Consider the following 24,790-nt stretch of genomic DNA (forward strand, 5'->3'; position numbering starts at 1 on the left):
CCGAAAACTTCAACAGTAACGCAGTAACAGTTAATGGTGAGGATTATCATGAAATGGTCAGAAACAGCTTCTGGCCTGCTATGGATGAAGTGGGTACAGTCAGTATGTAGTTTCAGCTGGACAGGACTATGGATCACACGCCACCAGACAATAACCCTACTCCATGAAAAATTCCCTCAGACTATGATCTTACCTCTAGGTGGCTTGGAATTGGCCTCCCAGATCTTGTGACCTTATTCAATGTACTTATTTTATGGGGTTACATGAAGTCCAAAATCTACAAGAATGAACCATAAACAGCTCTCCAACTCCAGGAAGGAACTCAATGTGTCATCAATGCCATCAACAGAGATGTCTGCTTGCTGAGACGGTGCAGGTGCACATACGCCTGATGTAATTTCAGCAGTTAAACTAGAGTGTATGTAGATGAAAATAAAATAAAATATATTCTTATTTCAATTCATGTTTGACTTAATTATTGCACTTCTAAAAATTGTGTAATATATGAAAGACCTTCTTATACTTTTCCACACAGCTGTAAAACTTATCACTCCTTTGAATGATAAAGGTTTTATACACTTGCAGAGAACTATTGTGGGCGGAGGGGGGGGGGGGGGGGGGGGCAACACGTTTTGGAAAGATCTTTGATGTGTAGCCTCATCTATACTTCATATTTTCTTATTACTAAAAGATAAAAATGAATTTCAGCAAATATAGGACAGTAGCTTCCGAAGCACTAAAATTGAGAATGTGATGGGCTTGCGTCGGCCAGTCATAGCTCATGTCACGTGATCTCACCAGCCAATGACAACAGATATTCAGAGCATAGGACACATGATGGAGGACTGACTTCAGTTGATAGCAAAACCACTATTAGGTAACGTGAACATACCAATAGGAAAAGTTAATGGTTTAAATTAATATAGATACAGTATAGCTAATATAACATTCTTCATAAATGAATAAATAAATAAAAAAAATCCCCTCCACACAACCCTAAGGATGTGGTTGGGTAGGATCTTAAGACCACAGCTAAAATTGCAGCAGCTAAATGTTTCTGACAAGCACAATTATAAATTTCACTGCTGTGGATTACCTGGCTGAATACATGTTCCATTGAGCCTGCTGTGCGCTGAACATTTCGTGGGTTACTTTAAATGTTCGGTTGAGCATTTCGACTTTTCAATAGAAAAGCCAATTCCATGTGAAATTACTCAAGAATTCAACTCGCACTTTTTCTGAAGGATAATTATACTTGTAATTTATGAAAGAACTTTAGTACATATGAAAAAACAGCCTTACAGCTTAGTCATTTTAAGATACATCAAACACAAATGTGCCAGTGAAATTTTGAATAATGATATAAATGGCTGGTCTTCTGGACTCAAAATTTTTCTAAGTGGCTTGGCACTCAAAGGGTTAAGTTTTGAATGAGACCCAAATAAATCATGATTTCAGAAATTCATCACACATTCTCACATGTAGGATAATCTATCCTATGTAAAAAGAAATTTATGTCAAAAGTAATGCTTCTTGAAACACCATACGCAATATTTTCTCGTGACCTGTTAGAAATGTAAACAGTTGTGACATCATACTCATCAAAAGCAGTTTGTTGTTACAAAGTATTGCATAGTCTTCGCCCTTAAGTCTTTTGACCCATTTTTCTGTCGACAGACACTTGTGTGTGTACTGTGTTTTGTTGATGTAAATGGTGCGTTCTCTTTGCAAATGCAGTTTCATTTTGATGTTATTCTCTAGTTTATGTTTTATTGTTGCAGTACTATTCAAATCAGTTCTTACCAGCCAAAATTACAAAAAATTAACTGAAAACTAGAACAACAAAACATTCCCTGGTTTTTCCCAGATGAAAAAATTGGCATTTTTTCTGGATTTCTTGGCTGTCCCAATGTGTATACACCCTGAGTACATCCATCTACAGCAGTAAAGTTTGGAACAACATTCTCCTTACTCTCACAATATAAATCCTGTTCTTATTTACCTGTGTTTACAAATATCCTGATAAGTTTAAGTTATGAACACTTAAGCTCCAGCTACGTTACTAAATATTGTTTGGCAGACATATTCCTGTAAGTCCTTACGATTTGCAGGTACAAAAAATCCTCCTCTTCTGTGACAAATACTTCACTCTCCTTTGTTCTTTTTGCTTACTGTTGTCTAAATTACGTGTCTTCATGACACCCATTCATGGAATAGCATCACACCCATTCATTTATCTTCTGGTGTCAGCAATCAGTGCTTTCAATGACAAGTCACATTTTTTTATTACTTTTTACATTTGGTGTTAAGAAAGCTAAGATGAAGGCACTCCATTTTATGACTGGTACAGTGTGAAGATCAACTGTGTATTACAATCTATCAGAAAATACCTGCCTCCAACATCATTAACAATTTTTCAATATAATGAAGGTTTAATGTTACAAATAATACTGTATTTTGAGTACAATAGCACAGAGGCAACACTGATGCTTTAAGCAATCCTTGTAATCAGAAGTGCAACAATGCAAAAACTGCACAGTCATAAGTTCCGTAAGGAGCCATCAACAAAGCTTCAAATGCCCTGTCACTTGGTCAATGAGTTCGCTTGGTCCGGGCCCAACGCCCAACACAGTGCGCGAACCTGGAGCAATCTGTGTCCTTCCAGCATCCTGTATGAGAGCAGCAATAAGTCCCACTGCCTGTGCAGCTTTCCTCAATGCCAAGAGATCGTTTTCACTTTCAGTCCGTACGACAACTTTAGGTTCACCATTCTCCAGCCACGCTAGCAGTAATGATGGGCACAGCTCCTCGGCAATTCTGAAAGCTTTCACTGCTGCATGGGCACACTGTGGGGGGAAAAGGGCAAAGTTAAGAGTTATCAATAACAGTTAAACATAGTTTTGGTATTTTTAAGAGTAACTGGGAACATGTAATTAATAGGTAGACTTCGAGGTCCTCTTTTCAGCAAAGCTTACACATTCATTATAATCATTTGATACTTTAAATACAAAGCAAGTAAGAATCACATGTTGACATTCTGCAAAAATCTACACTTAATATAAGGCAGAGCTAAAGCTGAATAGTTACAACTGTCCATAAACAGTAACTAGGAATTTAAATAGATTACCTTGCAAACATCTAAAAGAACATCTCCCCTGGCACAACTGACAAGTAAATATTTACACAGGCACTCTTGCAATAATACAAACACAACACTGTTTCCTGAAGTATCAATACTAGCATTAAACATACTACAGACACTTGTAGTAATAATAATTAAATTTGAACTTTTCATTTTCAAAGACAACATACATCAGCTTGCTTTGCTATTTAAATACAGGCATAACTTAAAGTAATTCTTATTTTTTAATAACATCAAATTCTACTAACTGTTAAGGATTTTGACTTATCACAACTAAATCATAATAAATAAACAAACAGAATTTGTAATTAACAATAAAGTTTATTGCAAGTAAAATCTTCAATGGTAAACTGGTTCTGGCTGATAAATAACTTTTTTTTTTTTTTACCCACTGACAATCCTTGGCCTAAGAATGCATCATAATATGCGAACGGTCAATATATGACACTATCAGGAAGCTCAGATAAGAGTCAACTCCAGGCAAAAAGACAAATACACACAAGAACAATTTACCTGTGCTGCAATCTTCCCTTTGCCCATCTTTAAGTCACTGCGTACCACAATAACCATTTTGACATCACCACCATAATCACTGTACAGCTGAAATACACATAACAGTATTAGTACGCTGATACTCAGTTATACTTTCAAAGTGAAAATTAGTGCAACATACATTTTTAACAAAAGGTAATATGATTTAACCCATTTCTTCCAAAAAAAAACACATTTCGAAAAAAAATTGTATTTTGTCATTTAAAGTAACTGAAATAACATGAATATTAAATATCACCAGCCTGTCATCAACTGTACTACACATGCTCTTGTGATAGGGCAACACTGGGAATTTCCAGGTAAGAAATAATTGTTTTTATTTCACTCATTTGCTTGTACTTGCTTAAACTGTACAATACTGTTGACTGTATGGAAAAAACTGAACAAAGTTGATGGCATCACTCATAAAATTTTATAAAAGTTGGTACAATTTCCAGGCACTGGCAATATCACTGCAGTACCTTTGGAGGATAATGGCCATCACCATTCCTTACCTCTAATTCTCACTCTATAGTTTGTAATAACACAGTCATGTAAATCCACACCTCCCATACCTTGGCTGTACTGGTGGATAACATTTGATGGGAAGCCTATGTTCTCCTCTTCCTTCGGGCTGTGCCTCTCTCAATTCAGTATTGGCTCAAGGGTGCCAAAGTTGGTAACAACTGTTGCAAAAGTGTTGTCATGCCCCCTAACAGCCATCAACTCTATATCAAAGTTCCCTTTTGAACAATGGAAACTCCCAGCTGGAGTGTAAGTAGTATTACGGAAAGGACAGATCACTACTCACTGTAAAGACGACCTGTTGAGCTACAGACAGGTACAACGAAAAAATGTTACAAATTATAGCTTTCAGCCAAAACCTTCTTCTGCAATGACGACACACACACACACACACACACACCGCCACTAATGGCAGTTCCGACCAGAAAGCAAATATCACACGAGTAGCAATCTGGGAGTGCAGCAGGAAAGGAGCAACGGAGAGGGGTACAGGTCAGGGGGACATAAGAGCGCCGTCCGGCAGGGCATCCAGACCTGGATGGTGCCCTGATGAGATTGCCAGGCACAGAATCAGGAGGTTGTGTATGGAGAGAAAAGAGAGGGGAGGGGAAAGGACAGAGGGGTGCACTGGCAGAGGTTGCCGGCATGGTAGCTCAGCGTGTTCGGTCAGAGGGGTAGCTGCCCTCTGCAATAAAAAGACTGAGTTAATGGATCAACAATGAACTTAAAAGAGTGTCTTATGACATCCGCCCCGAGCAGTTGCGACGAACAAAAGTGAACAAAATGAGATTAAAAAAGAGGGCGGCACAAAATGAGAGTTGAGAGTGAGGTGTGAAAACAGAGGAGGTGGCAGGATAGAAGGGGTGGAAACAGTTGGGTGAAGGGTGTGGGGACAATAGTTTAACACAAGTTGATGCAAGGATAATTTCGGGAGCAGAGAATGAGAGGTAAGGATAGCTCCCATCTGTGCAGTTCAGAAAAACTGGTGGTGGAGAGGAAGATCCAGATGGCTCAGGTTGTGAAGGAGTCAGGGCCGCTGTTTGGAAGTGACCATTCATATTGGGGGACAGTTGGCTATAGTCATACCAGTACAAAAAGCAGTGCAATGGTTGCAGCACAGCTGCTGTAACAGGTGGTCTGGTCTTTGATGACACTGAGATAAGCCTGTGACAAGACTAGAACAGGAAGTGCTGGTGGGTGGGTGGGTGGATTGGGCAGGTGCTGCACCTGGGTCTTCCACAGGAATATGACCCATGTGGCAATGGGTTGGGATTGGGAGTGCCAATAGGGATGGGCTAGGATGATGTGGAAGTTGGGTGGGCGATGGAACACCACTGTAGGAGATGTAAGAAGGGAAAGACTTGTGTTGAATGTCCCTCATTTCAGAGCATGATGATAGGTAATTAAAGCCCTGATGAAGGATGTGGTTCAGTTGTTCCAGTCAGCAGTAGTACTGGGTGACGAAGGGGGCACTCTTTTGTTGCTGACTTGGTGGATGGTGGGAGGATTGGGGGTGTGTGGTAAAATGGCACAGGAAATCTGTCAGTGGATTGGTCCAGGGATAGTACCGGTCTGCAAAGGCCTTGGTGAGACTTTCAGCATACTGGAAAAAGGAATTGTTCTCAAACAAAGTCTGGGTCCTACTAGCTCAGCTGAAATTGCTGCTCGTAAACAAGTGGCAATTAAGTTTAAATTTAAAACCTTTGCCATCAAATATTTGACTGAAACTTTCTGGCACATTAAAACTGTGTCGGTTAGTTTACAACTGCAATTTAATGTTTAAGAGCTCAGCATTTTTTGCCCCATCTACAATACTATGCTTTGATTTGCCATCTTTCCTAACCTCAACCAGTGGCCTTTGTACATACGGTGGTTTTTCCTTACATATTTTGGAGTGGTAGTTCTTGCATTTTCCACTAGTATATTTGTTATAAGGGAAAGGCCGTTTACAACATAGAGTAATTTGGTTCTCTTTCATGAGCAGCTAAAAACTGCTTTGATTGGTTTCAAACGGCTGGAAGATGACAAAATAGATTTGTTGGTAAAGTCAACCTTGGACACAAAATGAAATGAAGTCATAGTCTCAGTTCATTCTCTAAAACAAACAAGGTGCACACAATCAGCCTATCTGACAGTGAAATGTCAGTGTTGGATTTATGGGATCTATTCAGTAAAGGCAGCGTCTGTGAGAACTTAGGCTGCTGCACCTACTCTGCTTATCAAATATTTACTACAGCTCTCTGAAATTGGCAAATAATACAATCCATTGCAGCACACTTATGTTGGAAGCCATTTTCAACCAGGGCCAGGAAAATTTTTGGTCACAATAGAAAGTTTCACTATCTCTACTCATTGTGTGCTTAGATGAAGAAGCTATGCCAGCAGCTGGTAGCTGCATACTGTGCCCCCATGCAAAAAAAAAAAAAAAAAAAAAAAAAAAAAAAAACCAGTTGCCTCACTTTCCTCAGAAGTTAACAGCGAAACAGGCAAATACTAGTGTTGTAGAAAAAGATTCCAGAAAATCTCGCAATTGGTTGGTGGTCACGTCCATATAAAAACTGTGCAGCAAATCCAGCAGAGCTGATATAATAATATGACATGGCTGCTTTCACTGGCAGCCCTGCCTCTGATTGTATAGGATAAGCCTGTGACAGAGCTGGAGTAGGAAGTACTGGGTGGGTGAATTGCGTATTTCTCGCACCTGGGTCTGCCACAAATATATTACCAGTATGGTAAGGTGTGGGGAGTGGCATAGGGATGGATCAAGGTGTTACATATGTTGGATGGGCAATGGAATATCACTTTAGAAGGGGTGGGAATGATTTTGCTTATGATGTCCCTCATTTCTGAGCATGTGATATATAATCAAAGGCCTGGCAAAGGGTATGGTTTATTTGCTGCAGTCCAGGCTGACACTGGGTAATGAGGGAGGGGAGGGGTGGGGTGCTCCTTTGATTCTTGGGGGTGGTGGGAGTATTAGGTGTGCATGAGGGTATGGAATGGGAAATCTGTTTGCGGATTAGGTCTTGGGCCTGGGAGGAGGGGGTTGTAATATGGGATGTAATGTTTGTCCTTTAAGGCTCTCGTGATATCTCCAGCATACTGGGCAAGACAATTTTTGCCATGGCAGATATGGCATCCATGGATAGCCAGGCTGTATGGGAGGGATCTTGGCAAAAGTTTCAAATACGGCCAATGGTGTACTTAGATATTTAGTGCAGGAATGTTTTCAGCACTTGCCGTAAGGTATGATGGGGACAAAAGTAGGTGTGCCAGTTGTTTGTGCTACGCAGCCAATGAGAAAGCAGCAAAAAATGATGTATTTCAAAGTAATACATTCAAAAGAAAGAGTGAAACATTGCTGTAGACAATGATTATAAGTTTACTTGCTGCTTGTTTGAGTCGCAGCCATTTAATTGTGCCAGTATCTGCAAAACCAAGGACAGTGGCGCAACCTGTGATATATTCGACAAAACAGTGAAATATTTCTCTGCTTTGTACTGCTACACAATCAATTTGTGTGAACACACTGAGCAAGTTGATCAATGTTTTTTAATTAAATCATGGGAGAAGGTATGTGGAGCAATGTTTATTAATACATCACACCTGCGACTCTTATTAATAAACACTGTTCAACCTACCTTCCCCCACGACTGAATTAAAAAACACTGGTCCCCTTTCTCAAAATGGCAGCATTTGCTGCACTTCCAGATTCCATCCATACATATCACTGACTTAGATAATAAGTACACTGTCACATTTAATACATTATTGTGTCTCTGCAACTACTCCTTGAGAAGCGCACTACTGGACAACGACACTGTGCGCAATTAAACACTTAACAGCATTCCCTCCCATAATCACAAAATATTTCTCTCAAAACTTATTAATACACTGAGAAACAGAAAACAATATAATATTTTCAATTTTTAAATCAGAAATATGCTGCCTCTGTTCCGACCTCTGTGTCAAAGAATCAACTCACTGGCTACGTGAAACTGATGTGACGCCAACCTGTGAACAGTAGATAAGCAACACTGTGACTGCCGCTGGCCCTGATCTACACTTTAGCCCGGATTTTTTGGTGTGGGAGAGGTGACAGCTGTCAAAATGCAAGTATCATTGATGTTAATTGGCTTAATATGGATAGAGGCAAGAAGGAACCATTCGAGAGGTGGAGGTTATCGTCCACAAGGGCGACATGTTGGGTTGAGGAGGACCAGGTGAAGCAGATGGGAGAGATGGTGGTGAGGTCGTGTAGGAATGAGCAAAGGACATCTTGGTCCTGAGTCTGTGTATTCGTACTCTAGCTGGACAAAGGATTTATTCTGAAGACTAGTAGTTTTCTTTCTCTTTTGTGTGTTCTTGTCAACGATTCAATGCTTCTACTATTCCATGAGTGGTTGCCTTTACTGCTAAAGCATTTACATTCTGGTTTTTGTGGTTTGCTCATTGTTATAAGTAAATCTAGCATGACTGAAATCATGTTTCACAAAATAGATTCAGCAAGTTTGCCTGCCAGGAACACTTTAAAAGTTGTAATTTTTCTTCACCTGTCTTTTGTAAATGCAAACAATCTGTGAGAAATCTTTCTTACTACTATATACTTTTCCCAGCCAAGGTTCGGTTAGTAGAGAAGCTTTAGACCATCTAGCAATGAACAAAATTTTCCAAAACTTTTTTCAAGTGGGCAGTAATCTCCTATGACAGTCTAATGCTCAATCCATTACAAGCCCCAGATACACCAACTGGCTCAGTGTGGTTTAAATGGGGAAAGACATCAGCCATGTTCTTTTCAAAGGTACTCTCCTAGCATTACTTTGAATCCTGTATATTATAAGTTGGTGGCTGCAGATTTGTTCTGCAATCAGCTTAGAACTCAAGCTCCATGACTCTTATTAATAGTGTTCACAAAAAGAACATCCTCTTTCCTCCAGGGGATCCCACCTGAGTTCATGAAACATCTCTGTAATGTGTGTTGATCAAGTCTACTGGTAACAAATGTAGCAGCCCACTTCTGAACTGCTTCGATGTTTTCCTATAATCCGACCTGGTGTCTTTTGTACATGTGGACCACACATAATTCTCCCAATAATCCAAAGTCGGCCATTCGCCTTCACTACCACCATCCTTGTGTGTTAATTTCATACTGCTTTGCAACGTTACCTACACATTTAATCAATGTGACTATATTAAGCAGTACACTACTAATGTCGTATTTAAACATTATTTCTACATTTGGAGCACACTGCCACCAACTGCACCAATCAGAAGTTTTGTCCGAGTCATGTTGTATTCTCCTTCAGCCACTAAATGATGACATCTTCGAGTACATCACAGTATTATCGGCACACAGCCACAGATTGCTGCTCACCCTGTCCATCAGGTCATTTATGTATATAGAAAATAAGAGCAGTCCTCTTACACTGTCTTGGGGCATTTCTAATGATACGTTTATCTCTACTGAACACTTGCTTTCCTGGATGACATACTGGGTTCTATTACTTAAGAAGTCTTCGAGCCATTCACATGCTTGGGGAACTAAACTGTACACTCATACCTTCGTTAACAGTCTGCATTTGGGCATTGTCTCAAACACTTTTCAGAAACCTCAGAATATGGTATCTGTCTGTTGCCCTTCATGCACGGTTCGTAGGTTATCATGTAAGAAAAGAGCAAGTTGAGTTTCGCACAAGAGATGCCTTCTAAATCTGAGATGATTTATGGACAGCTTTTCCTTCTCAAGGAAATTTATCGTATTCAAACCTAGAATATGTTCAAGAATTCTGCAGGAAACCCATGCTAAGGGTACTGACCTGTAATTTTCAGGTTCTTTCTTTTATCCTTCTTACATGAAAAGAGTCATCAACACTTTTTAACAGTCACTTGGGACTTTGCACTTGGTGAGACTGGCAATTAATGGAAGCTAAATCAGAGGCCCTCAATACTGGAACATGGGCTCTAGTGTAGCAGGGGATACAACCCGTCGGCTTTGAACAATGACGTCAAGTCGCCAGAGAGCATGTATTACAAAGATGAAAGAGCTGAGGAGAATGTTGAGAAACAAAGGAATGCGAGAGAGATAAACATTGATCTTGTCAAAAGCCAAGAAGCGATTCTTCTTAGTGTTGTAGCTCCCTTCAGTTGCTGATAAGTGTTTTTTGGCTTAAAAAAAAAAAAAAAAAAATCTCACGAGATAGAATAAACTGATCCTACTTTATTAAGCAATCAATAAAAAAAACGAAACTAAAACATAACAGCAAAAGCTGTTATGTTTTAGTTTAGTTATTTTATTGATTGCTTAATTAAGTAGGATCAGTTTATTCTATCTCGTGAGATTTTTTTTTTTTTTAAGCCAAAAAACACTTATCAGCTACTGAAGCATATTGGTGGAATAAGAAAGTGAAATATGGTAAAATAGTGAAATATAGATAAACGATCGCTTTTAGATTCACATTCAATTATTTTAATGATAGCGCTTCTTAGAACACAGAACTGCTTTATTATCTATGCCTCGAAGTGAAGACATTACTACCTATGACTAAGGAATGACGTCATTGTTCAAAGCCGACGGGTTGTATCCCCTGCTTCACTAGACCTGGAACATGCATTCAAACTTGGCTTTTCTTCAATGGAAGTGCAGTGTTGTAACCACTGAACCATCCTACTTTGTAACAGTTTTGACGAATCAACTGATACTGGATCTTGGCTTCATCTTGTAATATTGTGGCGTGACATGATGTCATATGTGCACAGAGTAAGAGAACAGAACACTTACAATATTTCTTTTATGGTTGTATGTGACGGATTTTATTTCTGGAATGTAGGCAGTGATAAACTGACCTGTAGCGTAGCCCATGGTCAGCTTTGTTGAGAGTTTGGCATGCAGTAGCAAACACTACAGCTGATCAATTTGAAGACATCCAGGATGAAGCAGTGATCTTTATGCAACTTCTGTAAGAATTTATGGTTCCAGTGAATACTGAATGAATTTTCTACAAATAAAACTGTATGTGATTCACAAAATCAAGTGTCACAGTTCTAATAGCAAACAAACCTTGATCATTAACAGCAAAAAGAAACCAAACACAGAAGCTCTGCAATTCAAGTGTGTCATGTTATCATATCACTTTCTTGCACATCTGCATTCCACAACAATTTTTTTTTTCATTATCTGTTCTCCACATCTTAACATAAAAATTATTTTACTTCTAGTTTTTCCTTTGTGGGTTTTACTATTTTAATTCACTGCCTTCACAAAGGAGTATTAAGTTTTATGTGACTTCACTAAAAAATATTTTGCGGCAACAGTCAGATCTTTTTACCTCTCTTGTACAGTCACCTACACTTTTTACCACTCAGTTGGGATTTTGCACTGGCAAGAGATTCATGATAAATACAAGCTAAGACAATGCTACCTCCTGTTTCCATGTAGTAGTGTCTCTGACCACTGAGCACTGAAATGCCACATTTCCTACTTACTATTTCCAATTTTGAGGTCATTTATGCAGTTAGTTTTCTTTCAGTGCAGTGTGTAGTAACTCAAGTATTGTGCTTAACAGTTAGTCTAACATTCTGTGACACAATAAATAGCACATGCAATTAACAGTACCTACGTACTCTCCGACAATTTCCCCCTTCAATGACGGGCTATGGTAATTCAACAAAAATATTTCAGTTCTACTTTTTTCTTTGATCCTCTTTATTTACCCTATAACTCCTCAGTGTCAGTTTATCACAAGAGCTTGAGTTTTCTCAGTTACTCTTTTCTTCTGAGAGGGGGGGGGGGGGGGGGGGTGCGAGAGGAGAGAGAGACGTAACTGCTAGAACATTCCTCCAGTTCTGCTGAAGCAAAACGATCAATGTCAAATTCCTATTCCATTTTTATGAGAACCTCTGAAGACATCTCTATTTGGTCTTAGTTTTCACAAACAATATAGATTTTTTTCTAAATAAAGAAGTACTCCATATAAAGTCGTAGAATAAATAAGAACTATGGACCCTACTTTCTAAGTGAACTTATACAGAAACCGCGTAAGTCTAAGTGTTTCAATTATATAATCGTATGAAACCCTAAACTTTAACTTTCTGAAACATACGCTAGTAATACAAAACGGAACATATGTAGACAAGAAACAAACGTCAAGAAAGGTTCTAATGATTAATGGTAAAGGTCTTCTAGAACAGATCACTCTTCAAGCGAATAATTATTTCTCATACTAATCTTTTCGAGGTCGGTTTTCAAAGAAAACAGGCATTCCTTTGAAAAAAGATGAATGTACAGGAGACATTAGAAACATCCACAACACACTGAAATCAAAATAAGCGATAAGGTCACAAGAAATACTCTTTGCTAATTATGAAAGCGGTCCCCACAACTGTGTGTGTGTGTGGAGAGAAACCTAATCCTTGAGACAGCTATTCTTGTCTATTAAACAATATGTGAAAAAACATAGGCCTACTTGTATTTTTAATACCGGTATACTCTAAAGATTTATTGTACATTGGAACTATACAAGCACTGAACTGTGTTACTGAATTACAGTAACAGACCGTTTTTTCTGCTTCGTGGCATGTAAGACTTCTGATGTCAAATAAAATAAACTCACTTTTTCACTTTCCACTTCTACGTGTCTGTCTGGCTTCGTGAAGTAGCGTCGAAATTTATATGCAACAACAAGTCCAAAGGCAATGCCACATAAAAACTGTCTACTAGTAGCAAATTTAAGCACAGATGAAATTAAGCCATCGTCCCCCATTACGAATTTACGGGAATGATCCCCACAAAAAACAATCACCTCCATCCACACACCATCCCTCTCCCTTACACAAACACGTGGTCACTGGCGCAAAATTGTTATGTTATCATAGATGATGCAAGTGTAACAACAACCAGTGATCGATGTGACGCAAAATATAGCTATATAGCAATTTTCTTCTACTGCATCACAACTTTAGCGTATTATTACACGCCAGTGCATGCGAGCTAACGAAGAAAATAGTTTATCTCGGTAACACTGTAGCAATCGTTGATGTCATGGAAACTAACAGTGCTACTCCGTCAACAACGAATTTGCTACTGTGCATTCACCTGCGCAAAAAGGGTACCGCTTATATTAGTTAGACTTATGACATACCATGGTATGTACAAGGAAACAACTTTTTATTGCAGTTTACTGTCTCTCGTTGCAATGCAAAAATAATCCATGTCTTTCAGGCTTCCAGTAATCGCCGGTTGAAAACAAGAGAAGAAGCACATCTATACTCGAATCTTTTGCCCGAAGCGGATGTGTCAGAATACTTTATTTCTAAATTCAACGAGTCACTTATCAAGTGAGACTGCACTACTGTGAACTTTGATTGTTTTTTTTTTTAATATCTGTACTGCTCATTTGACATTTTTAATTTTTTTTAATGTGAAAGGAAGCTGCCAGAATGGGACGCAGCGCGTTCAACGCCGACAATGAGACTTGTGGAATTAGAGCGTGACCTGAGGTATGTGCTGCGACAACAAAGAGAAGGGAAATCTGTATCTGAACGGAAGAAGGACGATTTGGAGAAACAGTGGAAAGAACTGAACTCAAAATCATTGCAGCTGAAAGAGGCTCTTGTCCATTTTAACACTTTAATAGAGGTATATTGACCTCAATTATTACTAGAATTAATGTTGACCCATCAATTAATCTCTTATTCCTTCCTTGACACCAGTTGTGAATTATTATGTATTTCAAGATTCATCATATTGCAGAAAAAATTTCCAGAAATATCTTTATGAAAGACCAAAAGACTTGTATCAGTAAAATAAATTAATGATCCAAAACACAACTTACACTTTCCATGTGAGGTGATGGGATCAAATTTTTGGTGACAAATGAATACATAGTAGTTTACTTCATACTGGATCAGTGTATTTATAATAACAAAAAATACCAAGTGATCCCTGTGGTACTGTGAAGTCTGCATTTTATATTCCATTTCCTGAATAAAAATGGAAAATCTGAATATCATACATATGCGCACCAACATAGCTATACATTAAAACGCGTTTCCATCTGCCCATTTCAAATATTTGTTCAAGATTAACTCTCCACAGGCACTAGACTTATTACATCAGAAAATCAGTTAGTTTTCAGCTAAGACAAAGTTAATATAAAATAAGGGAATGTTAGGAAACAGAAAAAATTATAACACCAATCAAGCCATAAAGCTTAGGTTGAGTCAGAGAAAAATTGTCCACCAATGGCGATAATTGAGGTTATTTTTTGGTGTAACATTATAACCCTATATATTTCTCATTGCTATATACATAGCAGCTGAAGATACTTCTTTAACATTATGTTGAACTAAATTCTTTTTATAGCAGTCTCTCATGTATGACTTAACAATAATGTACTGTCTGTCAAAATTATTCAGAAATTCTTTTAGTTAGTGTTGTTTTATAAGGTTAAACCCTCTACAGCATGGTCATATTTTAGATTGTAGAATCATTTGTGATCTTAATTTCAAAGAGCAGCTAGAATAGAATTAACTATAGGCTAAACCTATTGTCATTATTGTGATACATGTTAAATTTTGAGAAGAAAAATTAAGATGTGATTATGGGTTGAATTTCTCTATATTTACAGATTGTAATTAATTTTATGTTGCTCACAGAAAACTTTATTTAATTTGGCTTAGTGTCACTGCTGGTGTAGTCAGGTAGGGACCATATTGTGCACCATAATCCTTGAACAACAAAATTGATAATATGATCATTTAGGTTATCTCTGTGAATGAAACTAAAATGAGATCCTCAGGCATCATGCATCTAGTCATATAAATGCAATGAAAAGTGAGGCATTTGATTAGCTGCACCTTTCATCAACTACTAGCAAAAATCTTCTGCCTTTGACTGGCTTTATTCATCTGCAGATCATTCAACATAGTATATCTTCACTGATTTAAAAAGATGTGAGACATGTTCTGTTCTCATTATTGTTTCCAGTACAAACTGCATTGTAGATGTGGGATATAGCACTACAGATTTCATACGGAATGATTTTGAACAATGCTGATAAAATTTAGTTTACTTTTTAGTTCCCACTTCAATGAAAATAGAAGATCCTTCAACTTTAAGTGAGTTTCTGCCCTGTGTTACAGGCTATTTGAAATAAAGTGAAACATGGCTGGATAGTACTCAAAATTTTTTTCCATCGAAAATACAGTTAGGTATAGAAAATCACATTTGAAAAAAGCCTTGAAGTATGTTATTTTAAGACAATTTTTCGATGTAAATTTGTACACAATAAAACATTTCCACAGTCAAATACACATTGTTATCTGAAAACAGTTTTGCTGTAGTTGTATAATGTGCTATAGTATGAATCTGTTACAAATAGCTTTGTTGAAATTGGTGCCCACCAGTTCATTGTGTATGTAGTTCATGAACAATTGTTTCAGAAACGAATTAGATAACTTTCTATGTTCTAAAGATTAGGTGGTGCAAGAAACTGCATAGAAAATGTCAGCAGATATAAAATATTCTAGAACTGCAAACAATAGTTTTCTGTGAAGTATTGTAGCTGAAATCCAATTTTACTAGCTTAGAGGAAAGTGTAATACAAAAAACTGAAGCAATTTTGAACAAATACTTTTTACTTCTTAACATAGTGGAAGAAAATCAAATAATGCAGCTAATGTCATAAGTTTTATTCCAGGAAAATGAAGAAAAAAGAAAAAGATCAGAAAACAAAATTAAAAGTGCTGAAAGTATTTCTCTTCAATATGAACAAGATATAAAGCGCTTGGAAAACAAAATACGAAGACTACATGAAGTTGAGCGAGAACTGAAAGTACAAATTCAGAAACTGGAGTTTTATGAAGTACGTTACTGCTTTGTGTCACTATTCACAAAAAACTCAAAATTTTTTTGATTTCTTCTGTTCCAATATTTCTGTACAACACAATTTGTTTTTTAGTGAAATTCTTTTCTCCATATTGATTTGTTTATGTTTTACATTCTTGGTACTTCTCTCAAGTTTCTTTTGATCATTCAGCAAGAGTCTTTTGCATGAGCACCACAAGTACAGTAGATGCTTCTACATAAACATTCATGCACACTGCATAGATGTCTGACTAAAAAAGGGTGTCTGTGCTGTCATCTTCTTCAATTTTACAGTGATTACAAGTGAACTCTTGGTTGTAAAACAGTACTTACTAAATAGGAATGAAAACATGATTATTTCCTACATTACTTTTTAGGCAGTCTTGAAGAGCATGTCACTATACAAGAGTCTGTTTTTCAAAACGCTTGTTGATGAAATGGTCAGAGTCTTCATTCACCAAGTCTAAGAGCTTATTTCAGCATATTACCTGAATTTCTTAGTTCCAAAAACCATTAGTTCGTCTTTCCTTTCTCATACACAACTTATGTCAGATGGCCTGCCTGGTTTCCATGCAGTCTAAGGCATGGCTTTCCAGGCAGGAAGGAGCGCCTGGTCCCTGATACGAATCCTCCCGCCGGATTTGTGTCGAGGTCTGGTGAACCAGCCAGTCTGTGGATGGTTTTTAGGCGGTTTTCCATCTGCCTCGGAGAATATTGGCTGGTTCCCCTTATTCTGCCTCACTTACACTATCTTGGCGATTGCTGCATAAACAAGTTCTCCACAAATGCGTACACCACCATTACTCTACCACGCAAACATAGGGTTTACACTCGTCTGGTGTGAGACATTCACTGGGGGGGTCCACCGGGGGCCGAACCACGCAATAACCCTGGGTTCGGTGTGGGGTGGTGGAGGGGTGAATAGGACTGTGGTAGTCGTCGTGAGGTTGTGGATCACTGCAGCTGTGGTGGGGATGGAGTCTCTCCATCATTTTTAGGTCCCTGGTTAACATACAATACAATACAATACAATATGTCAGATGTCTCAAGTCATATTATTCTCTTCATACTAACCTTCAAAGGTATACCAAGGCAAACATATAGCTCAGTTTTACATACAAAACAAGTAGGTGATGAGTACACTATTTCTCCCAAGTAAATTAATACTTAAAGTATTAATCAATGCAACCTTACAATAGTGTGTACTGAGATTCTCATGCATTTTTCGGCAGTCTTTCTCCTAAACACAATTTATTTGAATGATTATGCCCTCATGAATGGTGTTATCAACTTTGAACCATCAGCATAAGGACTCACACTAAAACTTACCTAACTAAAACTAAAAATTATGCACATAAATAGTCCATTCATCACAGGTATCGAGAATCTCGACGATTTTTTTCCTGTTGACGACATTGATAATGACAAGATGTTGATCCCAGTAGTTCCAAGACTTTCGAGAATGTTTTACTTTTAGGTTTGAAGCCGGATAACAAATGATACAAGAAATATTTGTTTCGTGTGATATAATTAAAAACTAACAATTTTCTGATTTTTTTCTTTTACTTGTACTGTGAAAATTTACTTCTTGCCAAATATTTTGATTCTAGATCAACAGGAAGTACACTCTACGTTTCAATGAGCGAATTTGTTTTTATCAAAAACTGTGACAGAAATGGCCACATCTTTTGACTGAATTGACTTAGAATCTTCCCATTTTTACAGTGCCAAGGGGCCTTAGTATTTGACATAGATTTCAACTTGATACATCGATCCATTCCTAAGAAAAGGGGTCTTAATGGATGGATGAACAGACAGACAGACAGATAAGAAATAACCAATTCTTTTCGTTTGATATAATTATAAATTATCAATTTTCGAATTTTTCCTTTACTTGTATGTGAATCCTTGCTTGTTGTCAAATTTCATGATTCTTGGACAATGGGAAATACTCTATAGGTATTGATGAGTGAATTTTTGGGTACAGTAAAAGCCTGTTAACCCGGAATCCGACAGTCTGGCACGTTCAGTAATCTGGCATCACTTCATACATACTGAATAATTTGGATGCATTTGGCGGAATTCTGTCACAGTCGGTGGTGGTCAACAATTTCTAGTTGTGTAGTGCCAACAATTATTTCAGTCACTTGTCAGACAGCTTGTGTTGTGCACCAATTATCTACAGCAATTAAAAATGATGTTTTAAAATTTAATCACGATTAGTGCATTTCTGTATCGCAATTGCAATAGCACTGTGTATTGTTGTTGCCATCTCTTAAAACAAAGTGCAAGTGAATGTGAATATGTTACACTTACGATAAAAATAAAATTTGACATCATAAATTGCACTCAGGAAGTTGAAAACAGAAACAAGGTCATGGGAGAATCTAAAGTTGATTTTTCAACAATTTATGTTATAAAAAAGTAAGGATGAACTTTAAAAGCTTGCCTCACAGACAGTTGCAGTAAAAGACATTGAAAAAGCCCAAAATAGATAAGTTGGATGACATTTTATGCAAGTGTTTTTGTGCCAAAATATCTGAAGGAACATCTGTTGCTTTAACTTTGATTATGGAAAAAGGTAAACATTTCTGTAATGATTTGGGGTTATCAGAAACTGAATATGTATTTTCTTACAGTTAGCTATACCAAATCAAAACTTGTCATGGGATTCGGAAGCTTATAGGCGGGGAGTTACGATAAGTAGTTCAAAATGCAGCTCAAGAATATTAAGAAACTTTTTGAAATTTGGTTGAAAACCATAACTCAACTGCAAGTCAGATCTACAATGCTGATCAAATTTGCCTACTTTCGCGATGTTTGCCTAGTTCCACATTGGCAGGTAACTGTACAGCCCACCCTCCAGTCTCTGAACTGAACTCAGGGAATCTATTCCCCACTTATCTTCCAGCAAACGTTATTTCCCTGATTAAGCCGATGGAGGAGAGAGTAATTCAAAACTTAAAATCTTTTACAGAGCTTCTTTTCTTCAAGAGCTAATCTACTCAGACTGTTCAATGGTGGATTTTCAAAAATAAATTTATATTAACGATACTATGTTTGGAACCATCTGGGATCGAATAAAGTTAAGTCTGCTACCCTTTGGAAGTCTTGGCGAAAACTCTCGCCAAAAACCTATGAAGAAGAAACAGACTCCACTACTTCAATCAAAATGATGCTGTTGTTAAACTGTTAGATGTTGTTCAAAATGAAATAAGTAATTTGTAGCGAGATGAAGTTTTGGACTGGACAGACATTGTCAATGAATAACCTGTAGCCGAAGAATTGTCATATGAACTGATAGCAGAAAGTGTGACAGAAACCATAACAAGAACTTGAACCACCGGATATCGAATCTGATCAAGAAGAAGGGGTTGATGCAACAAGCTCAACACATCAGCCTACAAGGAATGATTTATAAGATTTGCTGAATGCAGTAAATCGAACAATGCTGCAGAACTTATGAATTTGTGTACTATATGTGACGAGTTTTTGAAGAAAAATCGGATACAAAAACAAAAGGACATTAGGTCATGCTTCTAGTGAATAAAATACAGAAATACTGTGTGCTTGAGACACAAAACATACACAGTACTGTGCTGCAGTATAATGCTCTACTGTTCTGAACTGAACATAAATCTTAAAGGGACCGATGACGTCGCTATTTGGTCCCCTCCCCCAATTGAACCAACCAGAATCTTAAAATACATTCCAGCATGTAAGCAATAAAGTTTCTTCATTTGTTCTCTAAAACGTTGTTTTATGCAATGCTATACATTTTTTATCACTTTAAGGGAAGCAGGGAATGTACGATAAACAATCAAAAGCCGCTCACTCATTATTTTACCTTGCATCTCACCCTCTAAACACTGCCATTTTTAGGTGACATCCGCAAGTCCAACAATTTCGGTAGTCGGGCACTGTAAAGGTCCCAAAGATACTGAATTAGTGGGTTTATACTGTATCAAAATGTGTGTCATAAATGGCCATATCTTTTGATTGTATTGACTTACATAAGACACTTACATGTATTACACTGTAAATGGACCAAAGACCTTTGTGTAAATTTCAGTTTCATGCAACTCCTCGTTCCTGAGAAATTTATCGACAGCACGATCGAAGTGCAATGGTATTCCAAATCAGAGACTGGCAAACTCATTCACCTTTGAGAATATTTCAGTGAAAGTCGTTTATATTTAGTCGTTTATGCCCCTTTTTTCATCTAATAATGTGGAATAAATGGATTATACACAGCCTGCAACCATGTCTACATGTAATGGAGCCCAAGGCTAATGACAGGGTTGGGGAGGTGGTAGAACTTAGAATCGCATTTATTTGGGTGATGTGAGTGAGCCAGTGTATACGAACCAGGTATAGAGGCAGGAGCATGCTGAATGGAAGTGTGGATTACGAAACTTGTTTATGTTGCAATGCAGACCACTGAACTATCTTTCACTTTCCAGAGAAGCTTGTAGTTGTAGCAAATGCAGCTCTGTTGTGTTCATTTCATTTGCAGAAAATAATATATACTTATGTGGGCATTTCCAGCATGAAATAACTGGCATTAACCTAAAATCTGTCAAAACAAAATTAATTCATTTACAATTTGAGGTGGTGTGTATCAACTATGCACGAAGTTCCATACTAGCTGTGTGGGAAGTGAAGATTTATTTGGGAAGATCATGACTTCTGACACAGGAACTGAGAAATTGCGTACTAAAATTAGAATCTTTGTATCAGTAACAGTGGCATATCTATATATATAGGGTGTTACAAAAAGGTACAGCCAAACTTTCAGGAAACATTCCTCACACGCAAATAAAGAAAAGATGTTATGTGGACATGTGTCCGGAAACGCTTACTTTCCATGTTAGAGCTCATTTTAGTTTTGTCAGTATGTACTGTACTTCCTCGACTCACCGCCAGTTGGCCCAATTGAAGGAAGGTAATGTTGACTTCGGTGCTTGTGTTGACATGCGACTCATTGCTCTACAGCACTAGCATTAAGCACATCAGTACGTAGCATCAACAGGTTAGTGTTCATCACGAACGTGGTTTTGCAGTCAGTGCAATGTTTACAAATGCGGAGTTGGCAGATGCCCATTTGATGTATGGATTAGCACAGGGCAATAGCCATGGCGCGGTACGTTTGTATCGAGACAGATTTCCAGAACGAAGGTGTCCCGACAGGAAGACGTTCGAAGCAATTGATCGGCGTCTTAGGGAGCACGGAACATTCCAGTCTCTGACTCTCGACTGGGGAAGACCTAGAACGACGAGGACACCTGCAATGGACGAGGCAATTCTTCGTGCAGTTGACGATAACCCTAATGCCAGCGAAAGAGAAGTTGCTGCTGAACAAGGTAACGTTGACCACGTCACTGTATGGAGAGTGCTACGGGAGAACCAGTTGTTTCCGTACCATGAACAGCGTGTGCAGGCACTATCAACAGCTGATTGGCCTCCACGGATACACTTCTGCGAATGGTTCATCCAACAATGTGCAAATGTTCTCTTTACGGATGAGGCTTCATTCCAACGCGATCAAATTGTAAATTTTCACAGTCAACATGTGTGGGCTGACGAGAATCCGCACGCAATTGTGCAATCACGTCATCAACACAGATTTTCTGTGAACGTTTGGGCAGGCATTGTTGATGATGTCTTGATCGGGCCCCATGTTCTTTCACCTACGCTCAATGGAGCACGTTATCATGATTTCATACGGGATACTCTACCTGTGCTGCTAGAACATGTGCCTTTACAAGTACGACACAACATGTGGTTCATGCACGATGGAGCTCCTGCACATTTCAGTCGAAGTGTTCGTACGCATCTCAACAACAGATTCGGTGACCGATGGATGGGTAGAGGCGGACCAATTCCATGGCCTCCACGCTCTCCTGACCTCAACCCTCTTGACTTTCATTTATGGGGGCATTTGAAAGCTCTTGTCTACGCAACCCTGGTACCAAATGTAGAGACTCTTCGTGCTCGTGTTGTGGACGGCTGTGATATAATACGCCATTCTCCAGGGCTGCATCAGCGCATCAGGGATTCCATGCGACGGAGGGTGGATGCATGTATTCTCGCTAATGGAGGACATTTTGAACATTTCCTGTAACAAAGTGTTTGAAGTCACGCTGATACGTTCTGTTGCTGTGTGTTTCCATTCCATGATTAATGTGATTTGAAGAGAAGTAATAAAATGAGCTCTAACATGGAAAGTAAGCGTTTCCGGACTCATGTCCATATAACATATTTTCTTTCTTTGTGTGTGAGTAATGTTTCCTGAAAGTTTGGCCATACCTTTTTGTAACACCCTGTATATATATACTGATGTATCATCAGAACTTCACATGTGAAAAGAAACAAGACTTATTTTTCAAAACCTTTGTAACATAGCACGTGTCATTATTTTGAAGATCCTTACAGACAGTTATTGATCAGTCAATAGCTGAAGAGCAGACCAAGATTCTTATATGGAATCAGTCATCAGTATTTGAGAAAGAGAACTTGTAAGTGAGATTAGGCAACTACGAAAGAAAAAAAAAGACGAGATTGTAACGAATATGAAATTGAACAAGTTTGTAAATTACATATTCAGGTACTTAAATTTAAATTTTATACAGAAATATATTTGAACAGAAAAAAATGCACTACTAGTTCAATGCTAATAATTTTACGCATATTTCAATCGTTTGACTTGGTATGAAAAAGGGCAGGAAAATTTTGTCCTTGGAGCTCAAGGTGAATGACTTTTTAGTTTCTGTCACAACAGCATAAAATATGACCATTTTTAGAGGTGCGTGTGCTTTGACTGAAAACACCGAAAACATTTTGTGAATGATCTCTTGTATTTACTTTGCAGGCAAGATATATGGCAGGATTATACTGATACTTTTTTGGTTAACTGTGAACTCTCTTCTCAAAGAACCATCTCACAGAGCATCTTTCTGTGCTCTAGGGGGATCCACCTTGCAATTGGCAGAAGTCGTTTATATATTGAAAAAGTTTTTGTTCTGGGATGAAGTCAATTGATGATCTCAAGAACAGACTGCACTCTGTTATATTTTATTTTCCTTCCCATTATGTATGATGAAGCATAGCCCTGTACTGCCCCAGAAGTCGAAGCACCATATTAAATTTCAGAATTCTTTCCTATCAAGTAGTTGATAGTGATATCCTGAGTGTGGCTTTACAAAAACTGAAAAATTAGTTATGGTTCTTGTCCCCTGTTCTGTCGCCTTAATCCTCTGAGTCAAAATTAAAAACTGTACTGAATTATGAAGGGCAACTAACAGACAAAAATATGTAAGGACTCAAGTCCGAATCCATCAAATATTAAAAATTATGCTTCACAAGCTGCGACATAGTCGCGTATAAAACAGTGACCCATATATACAATAAGTGTCCTTTAATTGACATCTATGGTTACGAACATTTTGTTAACAGATTACCGGTTTCAATCTATAATGACCATCATCAGATCTGCAGCAAAAAAAAGGGAAAAACATAGCTACACTCATAGATTGTCTACAACTTAAAAAGAATAAATAGACCATAATGAAAAGTACTACTGACAAATATGCGCATTTGTGTGCTTTAAGTATGAATAGGCATACTTGTTTTATAAAAGCAAAATCCTAATGTACTGCAGTCATAGTGACATCATCAAATGGTAAATGCAGAATCAGCACCAGCTTCATCAAATATATATAATTAACATCATATGGACGAGTCATATTGTCAGTAGGACTACTGTTCAAAACAAGCTGCCATACAGTAGCCACAAGATGTTTGTGTTGTAAGTTCAACAGATGTCACTAATTTCAGCGGCATACACTAGTTTTCAATAATTAATTGAACAGTGAAAATAAATGGGGACACAGTAGATGAAGTCAGTAATGAGCTTATAACGTATAAAAGGCATTATAGTAATAAAAAGCAATGAAATAGAACATGACAAAAGTAAGATTGTTAAAAAGAGGAAGAGTTAAGAGACAGTAGTTGACATATGCTCTAATGCCAATATTCTAAATAATGACATAAGTAATAAACACCTTTGATAGTGCACAGGATAATATTAAAAACCATAAAACAAATCGCTAAAGAAGCCACAATGAAAGAAAACATAGTGCTGCACGTAATCAGTGCCCTGTGTTATAGCTAACGCCAGAATTCCGTATAGGTGTGAAGTGGTTGGAGAAATGTGACCGCCAGTACCCTGCGGCACTCCGTTGCAAGAAAAGAATGATAAAATTCCGTAACAGTGCATGACCCACATTATCTAGTTAATGCAAAAACTTAAAAATTATGAATAATGGGTCTGAACAGTTAATTTCCAACAAAAGTGAGAGTATCTTCAAAAAGGTTTGATTTAAGTGCCAAGCTTTAAGACAGATTCTTTCCTATGACAGGAAATGGAGATGTCATCAGAGTCCTATATATAGTTACTAAATTGAAAGTTGTAAAAATCCTGATGAGACAGGCATCAAGCGGATGGAATAGATAAAAAAAAACGAGGAACAGAAGGTATGTATACCCCAGGTAGTGTCTGAGCATCTTCATAAGGTTCCAGGGGGAAAAAATAGACTTCATCCAAGAAAACTTTTTGAGAATATTTGACTTTCTTATCGTATTTGCCTCACACATAAACGGAAAATTTATAGGTTGTATTATGAAAGTTAATGTGACAATATGATATTTAATAATTAAACTGAAAGTAA

General features: G+C 37.8%; 2 protein-coding genes across 3 annotated transcripts in view; one reads left to right on the plus strand and one right to left on the minus strand.

Annotated features, from left to right (window-relative positions):
* Nucleotides 1–2,266: 2,266 nt before the first annotated feature.
* Nucleotides 2,267–13,241, minus strand: LOC124545262 (peptidyl-tRNA hydrolase 2, mitochondrial-like). Of its 2 annotated transcripts, none has more exons than XM_047124141.1 (3): nt 12,997–13,241; nt 3,656–3,742; nt 2,267–2,846 (listed from the first exon to the last, which is right to left on the minus strand). In XM_047124141.1, the coding sequence occupies exons 1-3, from the start codon at nt 13,000–13,002 to the stop codon at nt 2,562–2,564; spliced, it is 378 nt and encodes a 125-aa protein (XP_046980097.1). In that variant the 5' UTR covers nt 13,003–13,241; the 3' UTR covers nt 2,267–2,561. The 2 variants fall into 2 exon arrangements, with proteins under 2 accessions (XP_046980097.1, XP_046980096.1); XM_047124140.1 differs by having other exon boundaries at nt 12,808–13,234.
* Nucleotides 12,762–24,790, plus strand: part of LOC124545261 (coiled-coil domain-containing protein 42) — a 53,060-nt gene continuing 41,031 nt past the window's right edge. Inside the window, exons 1-4 of the mRNA XM_047124138.1 lie at nt 12,762–13,339; nt 13,416–13,531; nt 13,622–13,832; nt 15,895–16,059. Coding sequence (XP_046980094.1) covers nt 13,337–13,339; nt 13,416–13,531; nt 13,622–13,832; nt 15,895–16,059 — 495 coding nt within the window. The 5' untranslated portion in view covers nt 12,762–13,336. The remainder of the gene's footprint in view (nt 13,340–13,415; nt 13,532–13,621; nt 13,833–15,894; nt 16,060–24,790) is intronic.

Source organism: Schistocerca americana, chromosome 8 (assembly GCF_021461395.2).
Source record: "Schistocerca americana isolate TAMUIC-IGC-003095 chromosome 8, iqSchAmer2.1, whole genome shotgun sequence".
Taxonomy (NCBI): domain Eukaryota; kingdom Metazoa; phylum Arthropoda; class Insecta; order Orthoptera; family Acrididae; genus Schistocerca; species Schistocerca americana.

What these genes read in the sequence shown, in the direction of transcription:
- LOC124545262 (XM_047124140.1), bottom strand. Translation starts at nt 13,002, where the DNA reads ATGGAGGTGATTGTTTTTTGTGGGGATCATTCCCGTAAATTCGTAATG. An exon ending in TAGAAGTGGAAAGTGAAAAA is followed by an intron (nt 3,743 to 12,807) that starts GTGAGTTTATTT and finishes TGTGTATTTCAG; the next exon opens with CTGTACAGTGATTATGGTGG. An exon ending in AAGGGAAGATTGCAGCACAG is followed by an intron (nt 2,847 to 3,655) that starts GTAAATTGTTCT and finishes TTCCCCCCACAG; the next exon opens with TGTGCCCATGCAGCAGTGAA.